The 25,880-nt window shown below is 45.6% G+C and overlaps 1 protein-coding gene across 2 annotated transcripts; it reads left to right on the top strand.

Moving 5' to 3' along the window:
- Window positions 1-16,870: 16,870 nt before the first annotated feature.
- Window positions 16,871-19,397, top strand: IFI27L2 (interferon alpha inducible protein 27 like 2). Of its 2 annotated transcripts, none has more exons than XM_025392130.1 (4): window positions 16,871-17,030; window positions 17,845-17,874; window positions 18,503-18,664; window positions 19,189-19,397. In XM_025392130.1, the coding sequence occupies exons 3-4, from the start codon at window positions 18,541-18,543 to the stop codon at window positions 19,377-19,379; spliced, it is 315 nt and encodes a 104-aa protein (XP_025247915.1). In that variant the 5' UTR covers window positions 16,871-17,030; window positions 17,845-17,874; window positions 18,503-18,540; the 3' UTR covers window positions 19,380-19,397. The 2 variants fall into 2 exon arrangements, with proteins under 2 accessions (XP_025247915.1, XP_025247914.1); XM_025392129.1 differs by lacking the exon at window positions 16,871-17,030 and adding an exon at window positions 17,474-17,582.
- Window positions 19,398-25,880: the final 6,483 nt, after the last annotated feature.

Genomic DNA, 25,880 nt, shown 5'->3' with positions numbered 1-25,880 from the left:
TTGCAAAATTACGATGATTACTAGAGGTAATGGGCATAAATGCAGTGGCACGCAAGGAGCCACCCTTGGTGCTAATGAGCAATAAGTCCTCTTCTGCTGGCCTGGCCTTCTCTAAGGTCATAATTACAGACACCCGGCTGGCTGCAGCAGTTGCAGAATGGCACTGACTTCCTTCTTACCCCAATCTTGTCTGAACATGCAAACCCCTCCTACCTACTTTGCACAGTTGCTCCATTCTAGCACACGCAAAATGCTACCTACTCGCCATTGTTGGTTCATGAGATGAATGGTCACTTTAATCCAGAGATATTGTTTGCTGGGCCTTTCAAGTAAGTGTTTCCTCTTCAAGCCACTTCCTCCATGGGGCCCAGTTCAAAACTACCTCCCCTCGGGAAGCCGTTCCTCATCTTTTCAATCAGAAGTTCTCTGGGCCAGGCATGGCGCATTGCCCCTGTGATGCCAGCACCTGGGGAGTCCCAGGCAGGAGGATCACTTGAGCCCAGGAGTTCAAGACCAGCCTGGGCAACATAGTGAGACCCTGTCTTTAAAAACAAAAAAATAGAAAAGATTAGCCAGGCATGGTGGTATGCACTTGTAGTCCCAGCAACTCAGGAGACTGAGGTGAGAGGATCACTTGAGCCCAGGAGCTTGAGGCTGTAGTGAGCTGTGATTGCACTACTGGACTTTAGCCTGGGTGACAGTGAGACCCTAGCTCATAAAAAACGGTTCCCTGGAATGCTTCCGAATCCACCTCACTCTATGTGTCCTTTGCCTGTGGCCCTGAGAGAATTAGATGAGTTATCCTATGAAAAGGCCTTAGAATAATTCCTGGCACAGAGCCAGCCCTGTGGACATGTTGGCCATTATTATCCTCTATCCTTGTCCTCCCTTGCCCACTGTGTTGCATGCCACCACAGGTCCCTCCCACTTCACTCTGTGCCATCTCTGTCCACAGGGGTTGACCTCCAGGAACTGCATCAGGAGGCCCCCTGGCCTCTAACTTCCTATCGGCTTCAGCTAAGGAGGAAGGAGGGACACTGAGAGCGGATGGATAGGAGGAGGGAGGAGCATGTTGTCAGTGTACTGTGTTTTTCCAGTGCCTTCTCTGTGGGCTGCTGAGGGCCTGAAGCTCCCTCCTCACAGCTCTCTCCCTCTCCAAATCCTGATGTGACCAGCTCCACCCCCTTCCTCCCCCAGGCTCCCTGATGTTGCCAGCCCCAAAGTATTCACTGCCTTTGTGGTTCCCCCACACCTGTCCTCGCCTGTGTAAATGTTCCCTTCATTAAATTCTCCTGAAATGTCCCAGATTGACTCTGCCATCTGTTTCTTGCCAAGACCCTAATTGAGACACCTACTTTCTAAATATTAAACCTAACCATGTTTCGGGCTTTTTTTTGTCAAATGTCATAGGTTGTTCAGGTTCCTTGAGGCTCCTCTGGATGTATTTTTAACAAGACTATTTTAAATATACATATATATATATACACACACACACACACACACACACACACTTTTTTTTTTTTTTTTTTTTTTTTTTTTTTTTTTGAGACAGAGCCTTGCTCTGTCACCCAGGCTGGAGTGCAGTGGTGCAGTCTTGGCTCACTGCAACCTTCGCCTCCTGGGTTCAAGTGAGTCTCCTGCCTCAGCCTTCTGAGTAGCTGGGATTATAGGTGCCTGCCACCATGCCCAACTAATTTTTGTATTTTTGGTAGAGTCGGGGTTTCACCATGTTGGTCAGGCTGGTCTCAAACTCCTGACCTCGTGATCTGCCCACCTCAGCCTCCCAAAGTGCTGGGATTACAGGCATGAGCCACCGTGCCTGGCCATAAATATGTATTTTTAAGATTATTATTAAGTGTGAATTTTCCCAAGATTTGGAGTGTTCTTCAAGAGTGAGAAATTAGCCTTATTGCCATGCAGTGTCCTAAAGCCCTGGGCCCTGGATGAGAGGTAGCTGGTAAGATGCTGTGGAGGCCATACTATGAAGGCAAGAGCCTTCACAGAAGAAGCATATGCCCCTGTGGCTGAGCCTTCAGGGAGGGGCACCTTCTGTCCCTCCTAGGACCCACAGTGCTCCTCAGAGAATGAAGGATCCACCCTTGTTAGTGGCACTGAGCAACAGAGTGCATGGGACCAGTTGGTCTCCACGTTGTTCTGGACAGAGTGGGGTGTGTTGGAGAAAGTCCTATGATGACTGACAGCCAGTCCCAAACCTTGACAATGGCAGCTCCAAGCCATACCTAACTTGATTTTAAAAATAAATGCGACATTTCTTTAACTTCATTGTTGCAGTGTAGACTGATAATTGTTGCCCCTTCCTATTTTAAGGAGGAGGCTAGAGACAGACAATGGCTGTCCAGAATAAAGACCCAATTTCCCAGCATCCTTTGCAGTTTGATGGGAGCAGAATTTCCAGGGCCTACCCTCTTCTTCCTGTCCCCACTGGAATGCAGGCATAAGTGCAGAGCCAACTCAAACCTGCAGGTGAAGGCAATACACTGGGGGTAGAAGGTATATGTGCCCCCAAAATGGCACAGAGAAGGGCCAAGTAAGAATAAACTACTGCGTTTTTTAAGCTACTGTTATTTAGGGTCCCCTGAGAGAGATAGCTATGAGGCAAATATTACATGTGAAAAATATGAAGTATTTTTATACATGTAGAAAGTCACAAAAAAACCCAGAAAACCAACCAACTTTCCCCAAACTAATAAATAAGTTTTACAAGGTCATAGCATGCAAGGTCAATACATAAAAATCCATTGTATTTCTATACACTATCAATATACAGATGGAAACAAAAATTTAAAATAATACTATTCACAATAGCTTCAAAAACTGAAATACTTAGGTATAAATCTAAAGAAAAAAAAAAGTAACAGATCTCTAAGCTGAAAACCACAAAATGATGATTAAAGAAATCAAAGATTTAAGGAAATACAGGGACATACCATTTTCATAGATTAGAAGACTCAACACAGTAAAGACTCCAACTTTCTCTAAATTAATCCATAGATTTAATATAGTACCAAAGTCCTAGCAGGATTCTTTTTGAGATATAGACAAACTATTTATAAAGTGTGTATGGAAGAGCAAAGGCATGAGAAGAGCTAATAACATTTTCAAAAAGAACTAAAGTTGTAGGAACCACACAAGGTAATTTTACAACTTACTGTAAAGCCATAGTAATGAAGTCAGTATGGGATCAGCAAAGGGATAGACACACAGATCTATGGAAAAGAATGCAGATACAGAAATAGACCCACACAGATAAGGCTTATTTGTTTTTTACAAAGTTGCAAAAGCAATTAAATGGAAAAAACATAGTCTTTACACCCAGTTGTGTACATGCAGCAGATCCTCAAATAACGTTGTTTCCTTTAACATTGCTTTGTTATAACATTGATAGAAAAAAAATGGACTTCCAGCTGGGGCCACTGTAGAGTTTGCACATTCTCTTCATGTCTGCTTGGGTTTTCTCCAGGTACTCATTTCCTCCCACATCCCAAAGATGTGCACATTAGGTGAATTGGTGTGTCTATATTGTCCCCATGCCAATGTGTGTGTGTCTGTGTGTGAGTGCGCCCCACGACAGAATGGCATCCTGTCCAAGGTGGGTCCCTGCTTAGCACCCTGAGCGGCTGGGATAGGCTCCAGCCAACCACCACCCTGCATTAAAATAATTCTGCTTATTTTTATTAATCGTTCTTAAAGGCACACGTAACTCACACTTACTTCCATGTTTAATGTTAGAAGTGTTTTGGTCTTTATTTAGAAGCTTGATGTTTTGATGATGAGATGTATGCCATAGGAATTTAATTCTTCTTCATATCAATTAGCTTATGGTAAAATTGGTTTCACTATACGCTGTTTTGCTATTTCACTTAAAGCCGCAGTTTCCAAGAACCTATCAACAGTATTGAGGACTTACTATACAATCGAACATTCATAGGCAGAAAAGGGAACCTAAACCTCATTCCTTACACAAAACACAAAGTCTATCTAAATTTATCTTGTACAATTACATAACAGTTAGAAGAAAAGGCCAGAGAACATCTACATGACCTTGAATTTAGCAATAAGTTCTCAGACATGGCACCAAAAGCACTATCCATAAAATTAAAACTTGATAAATTGGATTTTATCAAAATTAAGAACTTTTGCTCATGAAAGACACTGTTAAGAGAAGGTTAAGGGCCAGGCACAGTGGCTCACATCCGTAATCCCACCACTTTGGGAGACCTAGGCAAAAGGAAAGCTCGAGGCCAGGAGTTTGAGACCAACCTGGGTAACATAGTCAGACCCTGTCTCTACAAATAAAAAATAATAAAAATCATCCAGGTATGTTGGTGCGTACCTGTAGTCCCAACTTCTTGGGAGACTGAAGCAGGAGGATTCCTTGAGCCCAGGAGCTTCAGGCTGCAGTGAGTTATTATCATGCCACTGCAGCCTGAGCGAGGATGTTGGGCCAGCTTTAGACTGGGAAGAAATATCTGAAATATTTGAAATATATGCATCTGGCCAGGCGCAGTGGCTCACGCCTGTAACCCCAGCACTTTGGGAGGCCAAGGAGGGTGGATCACCTGAGGTCAGGTGTTCGAGACCAGCCTGGCCAACATGGTAAAACCCCGTCTCTACTAAAAATACAAAAATTAGCTGGGTGTGATGGTGCATGCCTATAGTCACAGCTACTCAGGAGGCTGAGCCAGGAGAATCGCTTCAACTCGGGAGGCAGAGGTTGCAGTGAGCCAAGATCACATCATTGCGCTCCAGCCTGGGCAACAGAGGGAGACTCCATCTAAAAAAAAAAAAAAAAAAGAAAGAAAGAAAAGAAAATCATGCATCTGACAAAAGATTTATATTTGAAAAGTTCAACAATAAGAAAATGAATATTCCAATTTATAGATAGCCAATGCCTGGCACAGGACCTGACTTGTGGAGAGAGGCATCAAATCAGTTTTGTCGACAGAGAAAATGAGAACCCAGGGAGAGAATGACCTGTGAACGTAGCTCATCCTCCTCATTTGATTGACAAGCATTTATTGAGAGGTGGAGACAAATAGTGCAAGGCAGATTGACATGCAGATTGCAATGCTCTTTCCTTGGGTCAAATCGAACAGTGGCCCAAGGAAAGAGCCCTGCACAGGGTGACAACCTGTAGGAACGTGTCTTTTCTGATGTCTTTCCATGTGCACCCCTTGAATGAGCCTTTCTCTCTAAGATTCTCCAGTATGCTGCCCTCCTGCCATCTGTTTCAAATCCAGAGCCCCTCTGACCTGCTTAAGAAAAGTCAGACAAGAGCTGGTCCAGGACAAGGCTCAGAGCTGAAGCCAGGTGATGAACTTGAGACTACAGTTCAGAAGCCCATACCCTGGCCCCGACGCTGCCCATAATAAATACGTGGCCTCAGTCAGATATCCCCGTCTATGGGCCTCTGCTTCCCTAGTTGTCAGCAAAGGAGAGGGATATTCAGACTCTCAGCTGCACCCCTCCACCCTGGACATTCTCAGAATCACTAGAGCGAACACTGTCGCTCGTTAACTGGACCCCATTTCATTCTTCTTTTCGTACCCAAGACCTCAGCCCCCGAGCACGTTAGTCCTTTGTCAAATGCCAGCAAGCTTAAACACAGATGAAAGCACGTGTCCTTACTGACTGGAAACCTAGAGGTTGAATGCTTGGCCTCAATGTCCCTGCTATCTTGAATTCTCCGGGTGCCCTTGGCACAGCCCACAGTTCACCAACAAGTTCATCATCATCTCCAACTTTGTAGACCTTCTGGCAGATTGCAGCAGCCTCTATTATTTCAATGTATAATTTACATGGCCCATTTTCATTGCCAAGGACAGCCCACAAAGCACACTTGATCCTGCACAAGAAAACAGCGAGCTTTGCCCTCTGGGATGTGTGTGCTTCCCACCTACGGACACACGCAACTTTTCCAAAGTCTTTTGCTTTACTGGGGCACCTCATTAGGGCAGGAACAATGGGACCTCAGAATAATAGGACAGTCACCACAATTTCAAGGCTGCTCTCAGAGGCAGGTATGTGGGTGACATTCAACACATATGGTGGTTTGCAGCCACCGGAAGGCCATGCTGGCAGGCTGGAGGCCCTTTGCATCTTTACAGGAGAGCAGCATGACGCCCCAGGCAAGAGGTTCCTTATCTGAAGCGGGGGCTCCATTTCCCTGATGCTGCCTGCTACCCAGGGAAACGCACATATGTCACAGCAACTTTCTGGACTTCAGTCTCCTCCCCCCTCCACCCAGGGCATTAGCTCCTGCCCTGACAGCCTTGCTGGATTATGGCAAGGATCAAGACAAATAAAAAATATATGAGGGTTTTTTTGGCTTTTGGTTTTGGAAAACGCTAGCGCTTGCTACCTAAAGTTTGGCCCATGGACCAGCAGTCAGCATCACTTGAGAGCTTGCTGGCAGTGCAGAATCTCAGGCCCCACCCCAGACCTACTAGATCCGAATCTGCATTTTAACAAGACCCCACATGATTTGCATGAGAAGTACTGCAATAGGCTAACAGAAATGTGGTATGGGGGAAGAATGTGTTGTCTGGATCCTGGAGCTCTGAGTTCAAATTCAGCTCAGCCACAAAGTCCTTCCTGGCCTTGGGAGGTGGCCGGGGCCTCCCTTCCCTCAGTAGTAGAAGTGTCACCCTGCTGTGGTAGGAGAATGTAGGATGGAGAGGAGAAGGGGCAGAGGGCAAAGGGCTGAGCGGCAGGGAGCCCCTTCCCAGTGGCGTGAAGGGAATGGGTCAGATAGGACAATGGAGAAGATCAGGGAGAGATCAGTACCTCCCCCTGCCAGCCCTGCTCACCCCCACCCCAACCCTTCCTCACTCACCAAAGCGTAGCATGGACCCTCAAGTCAGCTGTGGGCCAACGGCAGCTGAGAAGTGGACAGTCCTGCTTGGTTGTCAGATATCCAAAGTGGCACCAGGAGGCCTGGAGGGTCTTCAGCCTGCCCCAGGCTGCAGAGTATCCGCTGTAGACCCAGCACTGAGATCAGTAGGTGGATTGGGGAAGCCTGGAGTAGCTCCATCCTCCAGGTTGCAAAGGGAGCAGCTGAGGGGATCCTGTAGACTGTCTCGGAGGCATCGTCTGCACATTTAACCAGTGGTATTCTCATTACGCTGGCTTTTCTATTAAGCAAGCTTCTTGATATAACTCGAAGGCGAGGGCACTTGACCTGTGTTTCAGAATTTCCCTGCAATGCTGGGAAATGGACTGCATCGCACTTGACAAGACTCCATTCAAGTAATTACCCAGAGAGAGGTATGGTAATTGCAAGGAGGTAAGTGCTCCATTTTGTGGGCTTAAAAATACTAACTTTATGGGGCTGTGGTGAGCATTAAATGTGATATCGTGTGGCCCGCTCTTAGCACAGGTTTGCAATTAGCCTTTTCCCCACAGTCTTGCAGATGAATCGAAAGCTCTGCTCTGGCCCAGAAGCGCCTTCCTTGGCCTCCACCAGCAGCTGAACTCTAATGGCTCTGCTAATCGATGTTTCAAGTCCACAGTGATGGAGCCGTGAGCCCTGATCCTAAAACCTGGACTCAGGGCTGGGGGTGTGCTTTTCAGAAAAATCTCTTCTATTGTTTTCAAGAAACACAAGCAACTTGGCCCTATGTGCTCTCTTAGCTGAACCCAATCCCTTGAGGAAATCAAGTTAAAGTAGTCCTTTCTGATGGTAGTTTTAAATGCTCCCATGTGTGTATTCAAAACCTAGAGAATAGGCTGGGCGCAGTGGCTCACGCCTGTAATCCCAGCACTTTGGGAGGCTGAGGCGGGCAGATCATGAGGTCAGGAGATCGAGACCAGCCTGGCCAAATAGTGAAACCCCCGTCTCTACTAAAAAAAAAAATTACAAAAATTAGCCGGGCATGGTGACGCATGCCTGTAATCCCGGCTACTTGGGAGGCTGAGGCAGGAGAATTGCTTGAACACAGGAGGCAGAAGTTGCAGTGAGCCGAGATCGCACCACTGCACTCCAGCCCAGGTGACAGTGTGAGACTCCGAAAAAACAACAACAACAACAAAAAATAACTACAGAATATACAAATCAACATGTGAAATAAACTGCAGGAGGACTTACTGAGTGAAGACTGAGAGGAGGATCCCCCCAAAAATATATCCCTTGGGAAAGAGTCCCTTCCTGCTTTCGCACTTACAAAGTATTTCGTTCTCTGGGGTGGCCTCTCACGTTTTTGGTAACAGAGGACTGTGAGACTCCCTCAATCCGTGCTGGTTTCAGGTGCACGTTGGGGTCACCTGGCAGAACTGGTAGGAGGGAGTTTCATCGTCATTCCTGGGAGTGTAGCCTCAGTGTGCAAGGGCTGGACAGCAGGGAACAAGACTTGACGACTTTTAAAGCATCAAGATGAGGGCTTACGCAGCGAGATCATAAACACTTGAACAGGAGCTATCCTAATATTGCATAAATAAGGCCTTGGGGCTTGGGATTAATTTTCCAGCGACAGCATCTTTTATAGATTCCAAAAGTGGAAAAATGAAAATGGGGCATCATGGAATATTCTGGATCACCTTCTACCCAGCATCTACGCTATTTCACACAATTCTCATGGAAAAGCTCCTGGCGCAGTCTTCAGTAACTCAGGTTTGGGTCTCAACAGTGATTGATGTGTAGAAAATGTAAATAAGTATTTGCATTTTGAACAAATGAATGAACTTCATTTTGATGCAGGCTCTATGAACCCCACTGTGGGGCCCTGAGATGACATCCCACAGACCATTGGGTGCTCTACCTTACTGTCAGGGATGGCAGGGAACAGACCAAGGGAAACAGTGCAAAGGAGAGGAACGTGGGTCATTTAGGGGGACACAGGCCTGGCACCTGTGGCCATCAAAATGAAAGATTGATGCTGGGTTGGGACGACAGCCCTTCTTTCCAAGGACTGGAGCCCAGTTCTGGCAGCCTGAGGGCTGGACCTCTCCGAGGCTGGGTTAGCCATGGTGCCGTTGTTGTGGTGGATGTTGATGTTGTCTTAATGTAAGAATGTCCAGAGACTTCTCTTTAAAACCAGAAGATCTGTGCCTATGGGACCCCCATCCCACAGCACCTCAAATCCCTCCCTTCCTTTACGCAGGACAGGAAGTTGTGTAACTCCCCGGGTTGCCTGAGACCTCCTTAGTCTCTGCTGCTTTGTCGTGGCATTTGGACTGTAGCTTTTCTTACAATAAAATACTATTAATACTCATGTCCGTATCAAAAGTGAGACAATGAAATGGGAAAGAGGATTTATACTGTGAACTTGAGGAAAGGTCCTGGTTGTTTAATACACAGACACTGGGGCAGGTTCCTGAGCTGTATTTTGCTACCTGGATGTGAGCCCCAGGCCTCAGCCCACTGCAGGCCTCCCTTCCCTCATTGGTTCCAACATTCACTGTCCTTCTTCCTCCACTTCACTCCATAGTCTTCACAGCACCTAACATGGTATGTACTTAACTGTTTGTTTAAGGTTCATCTCCCTTCCATGAGAGCAAAGATTTCATTTTTCTCACTGTTCTTTCCCTGGGTTCTTTAGCAGCATAGCATGTAGAAAATGTGAATAAATAGTTGGTGGGTGAATAAATGAAGGAGTGAATGAATGAGTAGCATTAGAAGCAGCCACCAAAAATGGATTCCTTAAGACTCTGGGTAACTTCAGGTATAATGAGGCATAAGGAGCATCTCAGGACCCAAAAGTTGGAGGCAGCCAGACCTCAGGAGGGTCTAGAAATGAGAACACAGAAAGGATTCTCTCTGTCTCTCACTCTGGCTTCTTCCTGGAAACGCGGTCCATTTCTCTTTCTCAGCAGATCAGCTTGTTTTCTTACTCAGCCCACGTGGAGGACAGAAGATGGCTGCCCCATGATTACTCTGTTCTTTCTTATAAATCCAGCTATCCAGTTAGTGCCTCGATATCTCCGTCTCTTTCCAAATGTGCCTATCATCTTTGGTCCTATCCATGTGGCCAGGAAAGTGAGGTCATGTTCACGAACGTGGTTTCCAAGGAGCCCGCCAGGCAAGAGCTGGAGAGACATCTAAACGCACTGCAAAATCTCTTCCAATGGGACATTTCCCGGTAGAAACGTTTGCTCCAAGATAGGGAGCTGCCCTTTCAGCCCTTTCGGTCTGAGGTTCAGGACAAGCCTGCTCCAGTCCTGAAAACAAAGCTCCATCCCAGCCAACCCAGGCGCTGTGGGCCCATTAGCCAGCCCACTAGCAACTGAGCTTGCAGTTTGAGATATTGCCACGAGAGGGCACTCCAAAAGCAAGAAGCGCATTCTCTCAAGGTCCAGTCCTCAGAATGCAACTCAACTGCAGTGGGCCCAGCTAGGTTGGCTGCAGGAAGTCTGCAAGGCTGGCAGAGACAGAGAGAACAGGGACCCACGATCCCAGAACTCTTGGCCTGCTGCCCAGGCCTTGCCATATCTCATGAAGAATGGCACATCCCAGACAAACCCAGTTACTGTATTTTAAGCTGGAAAGTTGGCTCAGAACCCCAGTGGAATTTTCAGAGGGGTATAGGGAGACTTGACTAGAGGCCAGCCTAAGGACCACATTAAATGCAGTCAAAATGGGGAGAAACTCGAAAAGCTCTGTACCATAAACATGAATAGGGTTAGTGTTAGGAAACCAGGGGCTTTGATTTTTTTAACTTTGCATATTGATGTTTTCTAAATAGTCTAATGAACATGTATTGTGTGTATAATTCCCTTGCTAATGTACCTTTTTGGTTATTTTCAGTTAAGGGCTTTTATGAACAAAGCTGCTTTGAATATTGTGTACAAGTCTTTGTGTGGACATGTTTTCATTGCTCTTGTGTAAATGCCAAGCAGGGGAATTAATGGATAGGAATATCTTTAACTTTGTAAGAACAGCCAACCGTTTTCCAAAGTGGTAGTACCATTTTAAACTCCCAACAGGAATATGTGATTTTCTCCAAGTCCTTGCCAACACTTGGTGCAGTGAGCCTTTTAAATTTTAGCCATTCTAGAGGGTGTGAAGTGGTGCTCCATGGTGGCTTCATTTTACATTTCCCAAATGACGAAAGACGTTGAGTCTTTTTTGTGTGCTTAATGTCTACTCATATATTTTGCTTTGTGAAGCATTTGTTCAAACCTTTTGCCCGTTGTTAAATTGGGTCAGTTTGTCTTTTTCATATTGTGCTATAGGTGTTCTTTATAAATCCTTTATCAAATATATGCATGGTATGAAGTAAAGGTGGAGGTTCATTGTTTTCCATTTGGATTATATAATTTCCTGTGTGTACTATAACAAATTACCATAAACTTGGTAGTTTAAAACAACAGAAATCTATTATCTCACAGTTCCAGAGACCAGAAGTCTGAAATCAGTATCACTGGACCACATTTAAGGTGTCGGCAGGATTTGTGCTGTCTCTGGAGCTCTAGAGAAGAATCTGTTTCCTGCCTCTTCTAGCATCTGGTGGCTGCCAGCAATCCCTGGCTTGTGGCTGCATCACTACAATCTCAGCCCACGTGGTCACATCATCTTCTTCTCCTCCATGTGTCAAATATTCCTCTGCTTCTTTCTTATAATGATACTTGTGATTGAATTTAGGTTCCATACAGATTATCCAGGATATCTCACAGTCTCAAGATCCTTAACTTAATAACATCTGCAAAGACTCTTTTGCATAAAAGGTAATAATATGGTTTGGCTGTGTCCCCACCCAAATCTCATCTTGAATAGTAGCTCCCATGACTCCCACACGTCACGGGAGGCACCCAGCACGAGGTAATTGAATCATGGGGGGGATGTTTTCCCATGCTATTCTCATGACAGTGAGTAAGTCTCATGAGATCTGATAGTTTTATAAAGAGCAGTTCCCCTGCACATGCTCTCTTGACTGCTGCCATGTAAGACATGCTTTTGCTCCCTCCTTCACCTTCTGCCATGACTGTGAGGCCTCCCCAGCCATATGGAACTATGAGTCTATTAAACCTCTTTTTCTTTATAAATTACCCAGTCTCAGGTATGACTTTATTTGCATGATAAGAACAGACTAATATAAGTAACATTCACAGGTTCCAGGGATTAGGACCTGATATCTTTGGGCTAATTATTTAGCCTGCCACATGGATCTTCAGTAATTCCAGGATCAACTGAAACAATTACCATCCCTACAGAATTACCTTAGTACTTTTGTTGAAACTCAGTTGACCATATATGTTTAGGTTTACTTATGGGATTTCTATTCTGTCCCACCTATCTCTCTGCCTATCCTCACACCAACATCACACTGTCTTTATTATGTAGCTTTATACGGTCTTAAAATTAAGTACTTACTCCAGTGTTAATCTTCCAACTTTATCTTTTCATTTAAAAAAAAAAAAAAACAGAAAAAACTATATTCTATGTCCTTTGCATTTCCATACGTATTTTAGAAACATCATGTCAATTTCACACAAAAAATTAAATTAAAGCCTGCTGGAATTTCTATTGGGATTGCTTTGAATCTATAGACCAGTTTGTGATGTATTAAGTTTTTAATACATCTTAAAATTCAGTCTCCAAATCCATGAATGTAATTTATCTTTTTTGGGGGGATCCACTTGAATTTCTCTCAGCAATATTTTGTAGTTTCGATCTCTATGTCCTGCATGTGTTTTCATAATTTATTCCTAAATATTTCAGTTTGGATGCTATTGTGTCACGTGAAAACAGTTGGATGCTATTGATGTTTCATTTGAACTTGTGTGGCTGATATTTATAAATGCAATTGATATTTGCAATGTTGTTAAATTCACTTAGGTCTAGCAGTTGTTTGTAGATTCCTTAGTACTTTCTACATAAACAACAATGTTGTACATGAATAAAGAAAGTTTTACATCTTTCTGCTTCCAATCTAAGTTAGAATGCATTCAATACAGGAGCACTAAGCATGATATTTGTTGTTTTTTTTTAATAGAAAACTTTAGAAGGTTGAAGAAGTTCCCTTTATTCCTAAATTGCTCAGAATTTTTAATCAAAGCATGTATTGACGTGCACATACAATATTTTTTCCTTATTCTGTACATGTGGTAAATTAATTGATTTTTAAATGTTGAACTCACCTTATATTAACTTCATGAGGTCATGACGTAAGTCTCTTTTATATATTTGTAGATTTGATTTGCTAGTATTTTGTTCAGGATATTTGCATGTGTGTTTGCAAGGGATATTTTTCTGTAGTTCTTTTTTAATGCCTTTGTCAGGCTTTGGTATCAAGGTGACACTGATATATTTTGAATATCAATTATTTGTCAGTTATGTGTATGGTAAGTATTTTCTCCCACTATGTGGCATGACTTTTTATTCTTGTCATCGTGCCTTTTGTTGAGCAGAGATTCTTAATTTTATTGTGCTCAGATAAATAATAATGTTTTCCTTTAGGTTTAAGTGCTTTCTTTGTGTTTGCTTGAGGCTTACAGTCTTTATTTGCATATTCCAGGAAGTCAGGAGAGGTCCAGTTGGCTTAGGGTGTGTTAGAAGGCAGCTAGTGTCCGGGCGCAGTGGCTCACGCCTGTAATCCCAACATTTTGGGAAGCCGAAGCGGGCGGATCACTTGAGGTTAGGAGTTTGAGACCAGCCTGGCCAACATGGTAAAACCTCGTCTCTAGTAAATATATAAAAATTAGCTGAGCATGGTGGTGCACACCTATAATCCCAGCTACTTGGGAAGCTGAGGCAGGGAATCACTTGAAGCCGGGAGGCAGAGGTTGCAGTGAGCCAAGATAGTGCCACTGCACTCCATTCTGGACAACAGAGTGAGACTCTGTCTCAAAAAAAAAAAAAAGGCAGCTGGTACACACTCGAATTTTGGGTTATCCTTGAAAGCAGCTTTTATAAACACTAAAGGTTATTTGGGTTTTTAGATTAATATTCAATTTACTGAAATAAACTAAAAATCTAGTAATCCTTAAGTTCTTAGCTTTAATTAAAATCCTAATATTCTATTTCTAAATCTAAGGGGACTTTTACAATTTAGTTGACCAAATTCTCTGAAATATTTTAGGTTACATGTATATTAACATAATCTAGTTTCCTTTTGTGTGTGCATGGGTATGTGGGTGTGTGTGTGTGTACAAATATAGGAACATTGTCAATTTTCTTTTTAAACACTGCATGTCTCTAACAAGCAAAGACTTCCCATGAACACAGATGAATTTTACAAATTTAATAAAATAGACATATAATTTTGAGTGTTGTTTTCTTAAACAATATTTGTTACCAAAATTGTTTTTAAAGTAGAATACCTTTCAACTTTATAATCATAAGATTAAGTCTCTTATGGAAGCACATCATTAAAATTGGAATTATAAGTAATCTGCCCCATACGCCAAGTTCTTATGCACACGTTAAATACTCAATATGCACAAATTAGTCCTGAAATACTCAATATGCACAAATTAGTCCTAAAACTAATGCCAAAAATGTCAATGCCATTGGTTTTGTTTATTTTGTTCTATTTTCTCTATAAGTAATTATAAACACTTGCACGTTTTTAACTAAGGCAGTAGTTTTTAACTAAGGCAGTAGTTTTTAGCAGGCAGTAGTTTTTAACTATTAATACTAAGGCAGTAGGTTAAGGCAGTAGTTTTTACAGGATGGTACTGCCCCCTAGGGGGCATTTTGGAAATCTGATGGTGCGCTTTTATTCGTCAGCAATTGGCAAGGGGATGCTTGTATTTAGCTCTTCGGTGGGGACAGGGGCCTGACAACTGAAATAGATAAGACAATCCTGCACAGCTGAAAGTTACCCTGTATAAATTTCAAAGATCTCATCATACAAGCAAAAAGCTCATAATTATTTAGGCCTAGAACTTAACCATGTTTTATGTGTTTTGGGCATAGTTTTAATATAGATTGAATTTTTAGGAATTTTGTTATCTTGTAAATCAGGGAGAAATCGTACTTCGATTTGTTCTGAATTTTACCAAGAGTTATTCACCATTTCAGAAAATCATGTCACCGGTAGCAATGTACTGCAGCCTGTATTTGCAGCTCCCTCATTCATAGTGATTAAATGTAGATATATGCATATAAATATATAGATACGTCTCTTAGATCCTTGTTTTGAAGCATCAAATATAAGAAAATAGGCATTGGCCGGGTGCAGTGGCTCACGCCTGTAATCCCAGCACTTTGGGAGGCTGAGGCGGGCGGATGATGAGGTCAGGAGTTTGAAACCAGCCTGGCCAACATGATGAAACTCCGTCTCTACTAAAAATACAAAATGGTGACGTGCTCCTGTAATCCTAGCTACTTGGGAGGCTGAGGCAGGAGAATTGCTTGAATCTAGGAGGCGGAGGTTACAGTGAGCTGAGATCCCGCCACTGCACTCCAGCCTGGGCGACAGAGCAAGACTCCATCTCAAGAAAAAAAAAAAATTAAGAATTTACCATTGAATATTGTATCATCTTAAATCCCAACTTATATGGGTGCAAACAACTCATTCTTTCATTATACCTTTTGGTGTAATAGTGCTTGAGCATGTACATATTGAAATATACACTATTTTATTACAAATAATTTTCTTTTATTTCTCTTTTTTTGGGCAATACCTTGTGTGTAACTATAATAGAGGATGTTATCTATGAATTTCATTTCAGGATAGTAGAGAGCATTACAAAGTATTTTTTAATCTTCATAAAAAATGTGTAGCCCTGGATTAACAATTCTGATACTGCTGTGCACAGTCAGATTTTAAATCAGATAATAAATTTATAAGATTGAAACAGTGAGATATTGTTGCCAGAAGAGATAGCTTTTTGGAACAGAACAGAAAATATCCAAATAGATATACTGGTATATATACCAGCTAATGAGTTTTGAATATAAAGATGAAATATCAAATCGAAGATGAAATTTAAGATGATTTAATAATGGTGGTGGAACAACTGGCTAAGACATATATAGATACATAAAACACTATATGTACCAATCTAAATTCCAGATGGATTAAAGTAAATCTTAAATAGCAAACCCCAGAAGAATCTAAAGAAAATACAAGTGACAGTGTATTGAATAGCTAGTAGAAATGGCCTTTTCTAAAGACAAAAATAATAAAGTAAAATATTGGTAAGTTTGCATAAATATTAAACACTTTTCTGTTTTAAAAAAACACCAAAAAGGCAGGAATGAAGCATAAATAAAAATTTGCAACATCTATGAGAATGGATGAAGATAATTAATATATCATTAATTCCTATATATCAGTAAGGAAAAAAATACTTCAGTAGAACAAGGATCCAAGAATATGACAAGATAACTCACAAAATAAGGAGTACATGAAGGTAATAAACTTAAAAATAGTTTAATCTCACTAGTGGTGAAGAGCAATGTATACTAAAATAAGTCACCTATTAAATCAACAAAGGGTTTTTTGGTTATTGTTTCTTAACGACAAAGCTAGTTGTCAGTGAGGAGGAGAAAAAAAATAGATCCTCCCACATACTTCTGGGAAAATGTAAACTGATGACAACATTTTTGAATGCCAACATTACAACGTAGGTATCAGGTGCTATAAAAAATGCATAGTTTCTGGCCCAGCAGTTCCACCTCCAGGAATATACAGAAAATACTTGTGCCCCTTAATGTTAGCGCTTCATGCTAAAATAACTTATCAGAGCGAAAATTAGACTTTAAACCCTTAAAAGGGTGGGGGAGGGGGCCGATACGTTGAACCCACGGGGATGGAATATTTAATGACCATTAAATATCATATTGAAGTTCTGGAAAAGGCAAATGGGCGGGGATGGTTGCCAGGAGCAGGGCGGGGGTGACTCCGAAAGCGCATGAGAGAATTTAATGGAGGAGGGGGCGGGGCATGTAAAAAAAAAGGTCTGAATCAGAGCTGTCAAAGTCGCCCAGACTCATGGAAGTGTACACTAAAAGGGTGAATTTTACTTTGTGTAAATTACATACACCTTAATAAAGTTGACTTTTTAAAAATCTTGTTGAAGAATATTAAACAGCCTGGGGAAATCTAAATGGTTGATTAACTGAAGTGAGTAATTTGCAAGGCAGAGTGTGATGGGAACTTGGCCGGTGGTGGAGGGGGTGTTTACACATTCAGCGGAGACATAGGCTGGAAGGAAAACTGCCAGAATGTATTTATATTAGTGTCTCTCTGGAAGTTAAACATCGTTTATTAAATTAAATTAAACATCGTTTTTCTCCGTGCATTTTGTTTGTTTGTTATTGTTGTGTTGCTTTTGGTTTTGGTTTTGGCTTTTGCAGCTAACAGCTCTTCTGTTATTGGCGGGGTTGGAGTGGGGGCCGGTGCTACAGCAATTGGGAAGCATGGCTCACTTGCTATGGCTTCCAGGTTGTTTCCAGCTCTTTTCTCTTCGGTAGATCCGTCGTCAAGCCGGGGCAGGCGAGCCGGGAGTCCGGACTGCGCCCGGGCGAGCGGGGTGTGGCGGCGGGGCGGAGTCTGCGTCTCTCTGGGGCTGCCAGAGTGGGCGTGTCCCTATTGGGTGGAGGCGGAAGTAACACACCAACAACGCTGTCATTTCCTGGGCCGAGTTGTGACCTGGAGACGGCCTCAGCATGATGAGTGAGTCTTGCTTCCCCAGGGGGCGGGCAGGGTGGGCTTGGGGCAGGCCTCCCCTTCCCCAGCCCAGGAAGGGACATTGAATAGCTTCCTTCCCTGACTTCATCAACCAGCTGACCTACTGACTCCCTCTCCCTCCCTTCCTCCCTCCCCCTCCTTTTCTACCTCCTTTCCCTCCCCCTCCCTTTGTGTCTCTCTCTCTCCCCTTTCTCCCCTTTACCCTCTCCCTCTGCCTTCCCCTCTTCCCCTGGTTCTCTCTCTCTAGAACAGGCAGCTGCTGCTGCAGTGGGAGGAGGTGAGTTGCCCGGCTCTCCTGTCTCTAGGCCCTCACCTAGCCTGGTCCTGGGGGTGCTGGGAGACCGCAGAGATGAGGCGCAGAGCTGGCTCTCCCCACTCACCCTCCACTTCCGAAGCTGCCTGAGTTGCCTGAGTGAGCCATAGGGGCCGGGAGCAGCATCAAAATACTCCAGGGAAAAGCTCACTCCCATTCCAGCCCCAGCTTGTCCTCTAGTCCTTATGTAGAATAAGCATAGGAGGAAGATTTCATTTGAAAGAGGGTTTGCAGGTAAACTCCACATGGCTTATTTCACATTTATGCGTGGACACACACACACACACACACACACACACACACACACACACGCACGCACACAAACTTGAGACCCAATAAAGGGTATTGACTTCTCCAGCATCACACAGCAAGTTAGAGACAAACCAGGGCTATGCCTGGTCCTTCTATGACATCTTTGCCTCACCTGGCTCCACACTCCACCTTTTCTTCACCACGAGTCCCCTAAGCTGCCATGTCTCTATTGCTCAAGCTGACAGTCGTTCGAAACTGTCAAGGAATTCCTAAGCAGGGGGGGCGGGGAGGGTCCCTTCTCCTGAGCCCACCCCTGCACTCAGCTTCTCTCTCCCCACAGCCCTGGCAGTGGGGGCTGTGCCCGTGGTGCTCAGTGCCATGGGCTTCACTGGGGCAGGCATCGCCGCATCCTCCATAGCAGCCAAGATGATGTCCGCAGCAGCCATCGCCAACGGCGGTGGGGTTTCTGCGGGGAGCCTGGTGGCTATTCTGCAGTCTGTGGGTAAGTGTCCTGATCAGGACCCCTAGAACTGGGAGAAGATCCAGCCCTGAGGCTGAGCCCGTGGGAGGCCCTCTCCTTGCCCTGCAGTTCCATGACCCTCAGCTTCCTGGGTCTTCAGTCTCTCCCTCACTGTCCCTTCTTCTGGCTCCTTCTGAGTGAGGTTTGGGGTGGGAGTGGATAGGGTGATGGGGTGCTGGATAGGGAGAAGAGGAAAGGAACCCAGGCCAAGAGCCATGCCTGGGCTCTGACACCTGGGTGACCTGGGCAAGGTCCCCTGCCCTCTCTGGGCCTCAGTGGCCTCCCGTGTAAAGTAAGGGGCGCTGTATCTCTTAGGGTCTGTCTGTGAATGACTCTCCCTCTATCTCTCAGTTTCTGTGAATTCACCCCTGAGCTGTCTTTTAGCTGCCTCTAGCAGCTTCTACCCAAAGCAGATCCCTGGGATTTTTAGGACCTGGAGGAGGGATCTAGGTGGGATTTCTGGGCCATTGCCAGACCCCTGTGCTCATTCTCTGTCTCCTCCACAGGGGCAGCTGGACTCTCCACATCATCCAACATCCTCCTGGCCTCTGTTGGGTCAGTGTTGGGGGCCTACTTGGGGAAGTCACCTTCTTCTCTCCCAGCTGAACCCGAGGCTGAAGGAAATGAGGCAACAGAAAATGTACCCCAAGGTGAACCTCCAAAACCTCCACTGAAGTCAGAGAAACATGAGGAATAAAGGTCACATGCAGATGCATCTCCCTGTCTTTGTTTCTTGCAGCTCTGGTTGGAGTTCTGAGCTAGAGGTTTCCAGTTCTCCCCCTCTCCCAGCCTACCTTGTCATGGAGGGGCAGAGGGAGGTGGTTGGCCATGCAGAGAATCGGCTTTGGTTGGTCTCAGCCTTACAGGGATGGGCTGTATGACCCAGGGCCATTCATGGGCCTTTTCTGGGCCTCAGTTTCCCCCTTATTCAATGGTGGCATTGTCACAGGCTCCTGTTGGGAGGCAGGGGTGAGGGGTAGCCAGGGCACTTCAGGAACCGCTGACGGTAGAGCCCTCTGCTCCTCTTCATTAATGGCACTAGATACCCAGAATGAGCAAGAACACCATCCTTCCCTTGCTTAACCTCACAGTCTTGTCAGAAGGCTGATAAGCCAGCCAGCAGGCAAAGACAATGTGTCAAGTATTACACTGGGGCTCTGGGCACTTTGAGAGGAGAAGGCTGAGTCAGGTTTGGTCACCAAACTGTGTCTGGAAAATTGAAGGAGAGGCTGAGTTCATGCATGAAGACCTGGAACTCTGACCACACCCTCACTGTGTTAGTCTATTTTGGGTAGCAATAAGGGAATACCTGAAGCTGGGTCATTTATAAAGAACAGAGGTCTATTGGGGCCACAGTTCTGCAGACTGTACAAGAAGCATGGTGCCAGCATTTACTGCTGGTGAGGGCCTCAGGAAGCTTACAGTTGCAGAAGGGGAAGGAGGAGCAGGTATGTCACGTGGCAAGAGAGGGAGCAAGAGAGATGCCAGGCTCTTTTAAGTAGCCAGCTGTCTTGTGAACGAATAGAGTGAAAACACTCGTTACTGTGGGGAGGGCACTGAGTCATTCATGAGGGATCCACCCCCGTGACCGAAACACCTGCCACTAGGCCCCACTTCCAACACTGGGGAATCACATTTTAACATGAGATTGGGAGGGTACAAACATCCAAACTCTATCAGTCCCTAAAGACTCCAGTCTTTGTTCATGTGATGGATGCCACAGTGGATGGGAGGGGTCCACACAGATCCCCAGGAGACTATGATGTCAGGAGAAACTGGGCACTTACCCAAACAAAAGTGACACAGAGCGTTATGTTCAGTGCAGTGATGGACCCCAGCCAGGAGCAGGGAGCACAGAGGAGGCAGGGATCTGTTCTCATACCTGGGGAGGCTTCCTGGAAGAGGAGGCAAAAGGCTTGGGCCTTGAAAGGCGAATGGAAGTCTGACAGAGGAGGAGGGAGGCAAAGGGAAAGGTGTCCCAGGAGGAAGTAAGTCCCAGCTGCTCAGTGAGAGAACTGGAGAGGGATATGTAATTGGGGGTGTCCATGGCAGCGTGGGTGGAAGGCAATACCTCTGAGAAGCCAGCGAGAGGAGGGGACCTTTAGGTAGCCCTGGAGAGCCTCAGAGGCAGTAGGGAACTCCCAAGCATGGAGGTTTCACAAAGAGGCAGTTCTGGTCTGGATGACGCGCAGCTGTCCTTCTGCCCCCATACATTTTCTATGCTGAGGCACATGCGTGTCTGCTGCTCCTGAAACTCCCCTGTATTTTGTGGGACAGAGACCTAGGCTCTGAGCCCCCCAGAGGACAAAGGCAGCCCAGGCCCCACAAGGGGAGCATCCTGGTCCCCATCTTCCTCCCAAAGACTGCCTGCACAGCTGAACCCAGCAAAGAGAGGCCAAGTGTCCAGGCACAAAAGCTGGGGCCTTTTCCCCAAGGGCTCAGGTATGAAGGGGTGACTGAGAAGGCTGCCTCTCCTCCCCTCCAAGGGATCAGCATCCACTACCCAGAGAACAGAGCAGAAGGGGCATCTGTCTGCTTCTGTCTCATCTGGAGGTCTCAGCATCTTGCTCCTTCCTGCCATTTTCCTGGCCCCTCAGAAGCTGTCACTGCTGAGGGCTCCTGCCCATGACCCATGAGACAGCTCCAGCCTCCCCCTCTGGAGACCCAGATATGGCAGGGACGGAACTGTTTCCCTTCATTCTCCTAACCTTTGGCTCCCACTACCATTAGGCCAGGCTATGTGATGAATGTCATCAGGTGAGAATAACAGAGGCCCTCCTTAGATGGGATGGTCAAAGAAGGCCTCTCTGAAACAGAGACGCCTTGCATAAGACCTTAAGGACAAGAGAGAATTTCTTAGCTTCAGCCTTTGGAAAACTGAAAAATAATAAATAATTTAAAAATAAAATAAAACAATTTTTTTTAAAACAAAGAGAAATAACATCGGATGGGAGATGACTACATTTATAAGTAAGTTAGACTTTTTTGGATTCCCTTGTTCCCCAAGGAGGAAGTTCGTGGTTATTCGCAGCTCCTACCCTGGTGACAGGCATTCTTGGGTGTCCCCTGATGCTCCATTCACTGTCAGGGCGAAGTCTCACTTCCTGCCAGAGAAGCCTCATTCTCTGGAGGTGTTTTAAAGAATGAGGTATAAGTAGAAATACAAGTTCTAAAATTTCTGCCCACACTCTAACAGATGGTCTTAAGGCAGCCTTCTGGGTGCACACAAGGCATCTTATAGACCACGTGGCAACCTATCAAGAAGGAAGAGCTGGCCAGGTACAGTGACTCACCTGAAATCCCAGAACTTTCGGAGGCCAAGGAGGGCGGATCACTTAAGTCCAGGAGTTCCAGCCTGGGCAACATGGCAAAATTCCGTCCATACAAAATATACAGAACTTAGCCAGGTGTATTGGCACATGCCTGGATCCCAACTACTTAGGAGGCTTAGATGGGAGGATCTCTTGAGCCAGGGAGGTGGAGGTTGCCATGAGTCAAGATTGCGCCACTGCACTCCAGCTTGGGCAACAGAGCAAGACCCTTTCTCAAAAAAAAAAAAAAAAAAAAAAAAAAAGGGCCAGTCTACAAAATCATTACTTTCCTTGAACCCCTAGGACAGCTTAGGTTGCAGGGCACCAAATGGCCTGAACTCTCAGGACAGTAAGGTGCTTCCAAGGAGAGACAGGACTCTGGATCACTGAGCCCCCTGGGGTCCACTGTGCAAGCGAGTAAGGAATCAGCTAAAAGTCTTAAGTGATTGCTAAAGGCCAACTAAGACTCACGTGAGTGCATAGAACCTTCGGAAGCCGCAGACACAGCATGGGTCCCACCAACCTGCAGACCCTTTTCCCTGCGGGCTGGGTCCCTGCAGGGTCCTGGAGAAAGCTTCCCTGGGAGGGGTAAGACTGGAGGAAGGGAGCAGGAAAGGCATCAAATACCCCCACCTTCCTTCTCTTCCAGAGGAAGGGCACAAAAACCTTAAGCCGTGGAGGAAAGACAGCCAACCCTGTAGCTTCCAAGGCTCATGCAAAGGCAATTGCAGAAGGAGAAGAAATAGTAAAACCCTCCGCCCTTGGGGAAGAGCAAGAAACCATCCTGAGCCCAGACCTGGAGACCTGCTACCCTTAGGAGAGGGGCAGGGATCTTGAGAAAATGCCACCCCTAAGCCCCAAATACACAGGGCCTGCCTAGACTGAGGCTGGCTGAGGAACATAGAGAATCCCACTTCTCCCATCCAACCAGGCCAGCAAGTAACAAGCAAACAGATGTCTACCACTGGGGATGGGGCAGAGACCATATCCAAGGCTCAGGCACAATGCAGAAGCTTAAAGACACTGAGCAAACTCCTCTGCAAGCCAACCTCCACCCAAAGCACGGGATAACATTGATCTGAAGCCAATGGCACGCTCATAGCAACCACAGTGTCATAGTCTGTTCGTGCCGCTGTAACAGAAAACCACAGACTGGTTAATTTATAACTAATAGAAATGTATTGGCTCACAGTTCTGGAAGCTGGGGTGTCCAATATCAAGTTACCAGTATGTTTGAGAGCCTTCTTGCTGCATCATCACATGATGGAAAGTGGGAAGATGAGAAAGAGAAAGAGAGGGCCAAACTCATCATTTTATAATGGCATTAATCTCACCCATGCGGGTGGAGCCCTTGTGGCTTACCTCTTGAAGGTCCTCTTTCTTGATATTGTTACAATGGCAATTACATTTCAGCATGAGTTGGAACAAACATTCAAACCATAGCATAGGGCAACTACAAAACCCAAGTCCAGCTGGACTCCTGCTTGGTTTGACTCAACCCCCAGGGAAAGGCCTAGCCAGAAAAAAGACATACACATTTCCCAGCATGAATATCATTTGTCCTGTCTGTACTGTTACCCCTACCTGCTGTACTCTCTCTCCCAGTCCCTGCCTACTGCTCCCTACATCCAGCACCTTTGACCCTCCCTCCCAGGGTCGCACCCATGAGGATCACAAGACAGGCTGAAAGTGTCCATGCGTTGATCCAGAATAGACCTCAGCCAATGATGGATGGGAGTCAGGGGATTAACACCCTACAGGTGGGACAACTCTTGCCAGTTCCACATTGTCTCCAGTGGTCCCCAGCAGGACTGAGCCTCCGTGGCCCACATTGCAAAGTCACTCATTAATTGACACTTCCCGGACTGCCTTCCCTTCCATTGCTCACCTCTCCATTCCTCTGTTGGTGTTTCCTGGGATCACCTCCCAAATAAGCCACTTGCACTCAAATCCTTGTGTATTAGTCTGTTCTCACGCTGCTAATAAAGACATACCCAAGACTGAGTAATTTATAAAGAAAAAGGGGCTTAATGGATGCACAGTTGCACATGACTGGGGAGGCCTCACAATCATGGCGGAAGGCTAAGGAGGAGCAAAGGCACATCTTACATGGCAGCAGGCACGAGAGCATGTGCAGGGGAACTGCCTTTTATAAAACCATCTGATCTAGTGAGACTTATTCACTATCATGAAAACAGCACAGCACAGCCCCTGTGATTCAGTTACCTCCCACTGGGTCCCTCCTACAACACATGGGGATTATGGGAGCTACAATTCAAGATGAGTTTTGGGTGAGGACACAGCCAAAACATAACATCTTGTCTTGGGGTCTCAGCCTAAGGCTGCTTCCCACTCTCTTCTCTGTCCCCACTCAGGAGCCCTAAGATAGCCTGAGCCTAAGATAGCCACAGCACTCTATCATGTTGCTCTTGAAATCTGGCTGTGTTCAGGTCTTATCCATCTCCTTCCCTTGGGATAAAGCTCAGACAGGTGACTTCACCATCTCTGTGCAATGATCCACCTGCTCAGCACCCCAGGTAGCCCCTGACCTGTCAGAATCTTAGAAGAGGATACAGGTCAGCTTTGGAGCTGGTCCCCAGCTGGGCTACCCTGGGCAGTGCCATGTGCCAAGGCATGGGGCAGTGGGGTAAATCACTCAAACCAGTGATTGATCCCTAAGTCTTTGCAATTTGTCAAGGGAAATCTTGGCTCAATTCTCAGTTATCTTTTCCACTAGTAAATCCCTGTTACCAAAGACACTCAAAAGAGTTTGGCTGAGGCTGGTCCCAAAATGGTTAAAATTATTGAACTACTCTGCCCCTACTCCCACCCCAGACCTCTTCATCAATCTGAAATTGTGTGAGTCATTGTAAAAGTAAATTTACCTCCCTGAGTGCAGGCTGGTTGCTCAAGGAGGCAGCTGGAGAGAGCTAGTAGGCAGGCAACCAGATTCAGACTGCAGATCTACTGGAAATAACCTGCGAAGTTTACCATTTTCAGCCATGGAAAGATGCCCATCTTTAATAGCAGCAGGAGTTGGGTACTCTGGATCAACTTCTTACAAGTTCTTCTAACAACGTCTATAAAATAAGACCACGAGTGTCACCCTTCTTGGAATGGCGTGAGGATTTTATGTAATGAGACCTGGGCAGTGACTTGACCACAGTGTGTGTATATAGGTGTTATTTGTTTTGATCTTCTTGTTGATCTTCTTGTTTCAGCAATTTTAAGACTGCCCTGTGGCTATTTAGGGTGTCCCACAGATGACCCAGAGGTGGTATGGGGACTCAGGAGAACAGAGGGTAGAGTGGCAGGACATAGAAGCTCTTTTCCTCCCTTCCCCAGTCCAGGTGCTTTGGAAGTCACAGCACTCCAGTCATCTCCCACTTGGGCTCATTGCAGTCCTCGCAGCTCATAACTCCTTTCTGTGCCCACTGTTTTCCACAAACTCAGAGCAGCCACTCCAGTCCCCCTTGGGTCTCTCGAGTCTCCTGGTGGGTGGGGAAGCCAGTGTTGAAGGTTCACAGCTGTCAGAGGGTGAGTGCTCCTGGATGGGCTGCAGTTGGGGGTGATAGGAGGGAGAGGATCAGAGACATGAGGGGCTCACACCTGCTTCCCCGTCATATCTGAGCCTTTGTAGATATCCAATGGCAGGCTTGGCCACAGGGGCTGTTCTCATCAACCCGGGGACTGTACTGTGATCTGACCCAGGCTTTCAATGGCCAGCTTCTTCCCAGAGTGTCAGAACGTGAGCATTTCTTTTCCTGGGCTGGTAAAATGCCTGGAAAGAATCTCCCCCTAAACCCCCACACACATTTTTTGCATTTTTTCCCTCCCTTTCATTTGGCCTCTCATTCTCTCTCACTCTCTCCGGAGAGTGGCTATAA

This window comes from Theropithecus gelada, chromosome 7b, assembly GCF_003255815.1.
Source record: "Theropithecus gelada isolate Dixy chromosome 7b, Tgel_1.0, whole genome shotgun sequence".
Lineage (NCBI taxonomy): Eukaryota > Metazoa > Chordata > Mammalia > Primates > Cercopithecidae > Theropithecus > Theropithecus gelada.
The sequence above is the reverse complement of the archived record's forward strand: the minus strand, read 5'-3'. Positions and strand labels throughout refer to the sequence as shown.

What these genes read in the sequence shown, in the direction of transcription:
- IFI27L2 (XM_025392129.1), top strand. An exon ending in TGCTGCTGCAGTGGGAGGAG is followed by an intron (nt 17,875 to 18,502) that starts GTGAGTTGCCCG and finishes CTCTCCCCACAG; the next exon opens with CCCTGGCAGTGGGGGCTGTG. An exon ending in GGCTATTCTGCAGTCTGTGG is followed by an intron (nt 18,665 to 19,188) that starts GTAAGTGTCCTG and finishes TCTCCTCCACAG; the next exon opens with GGGCAGCTGGACTCTCCACA.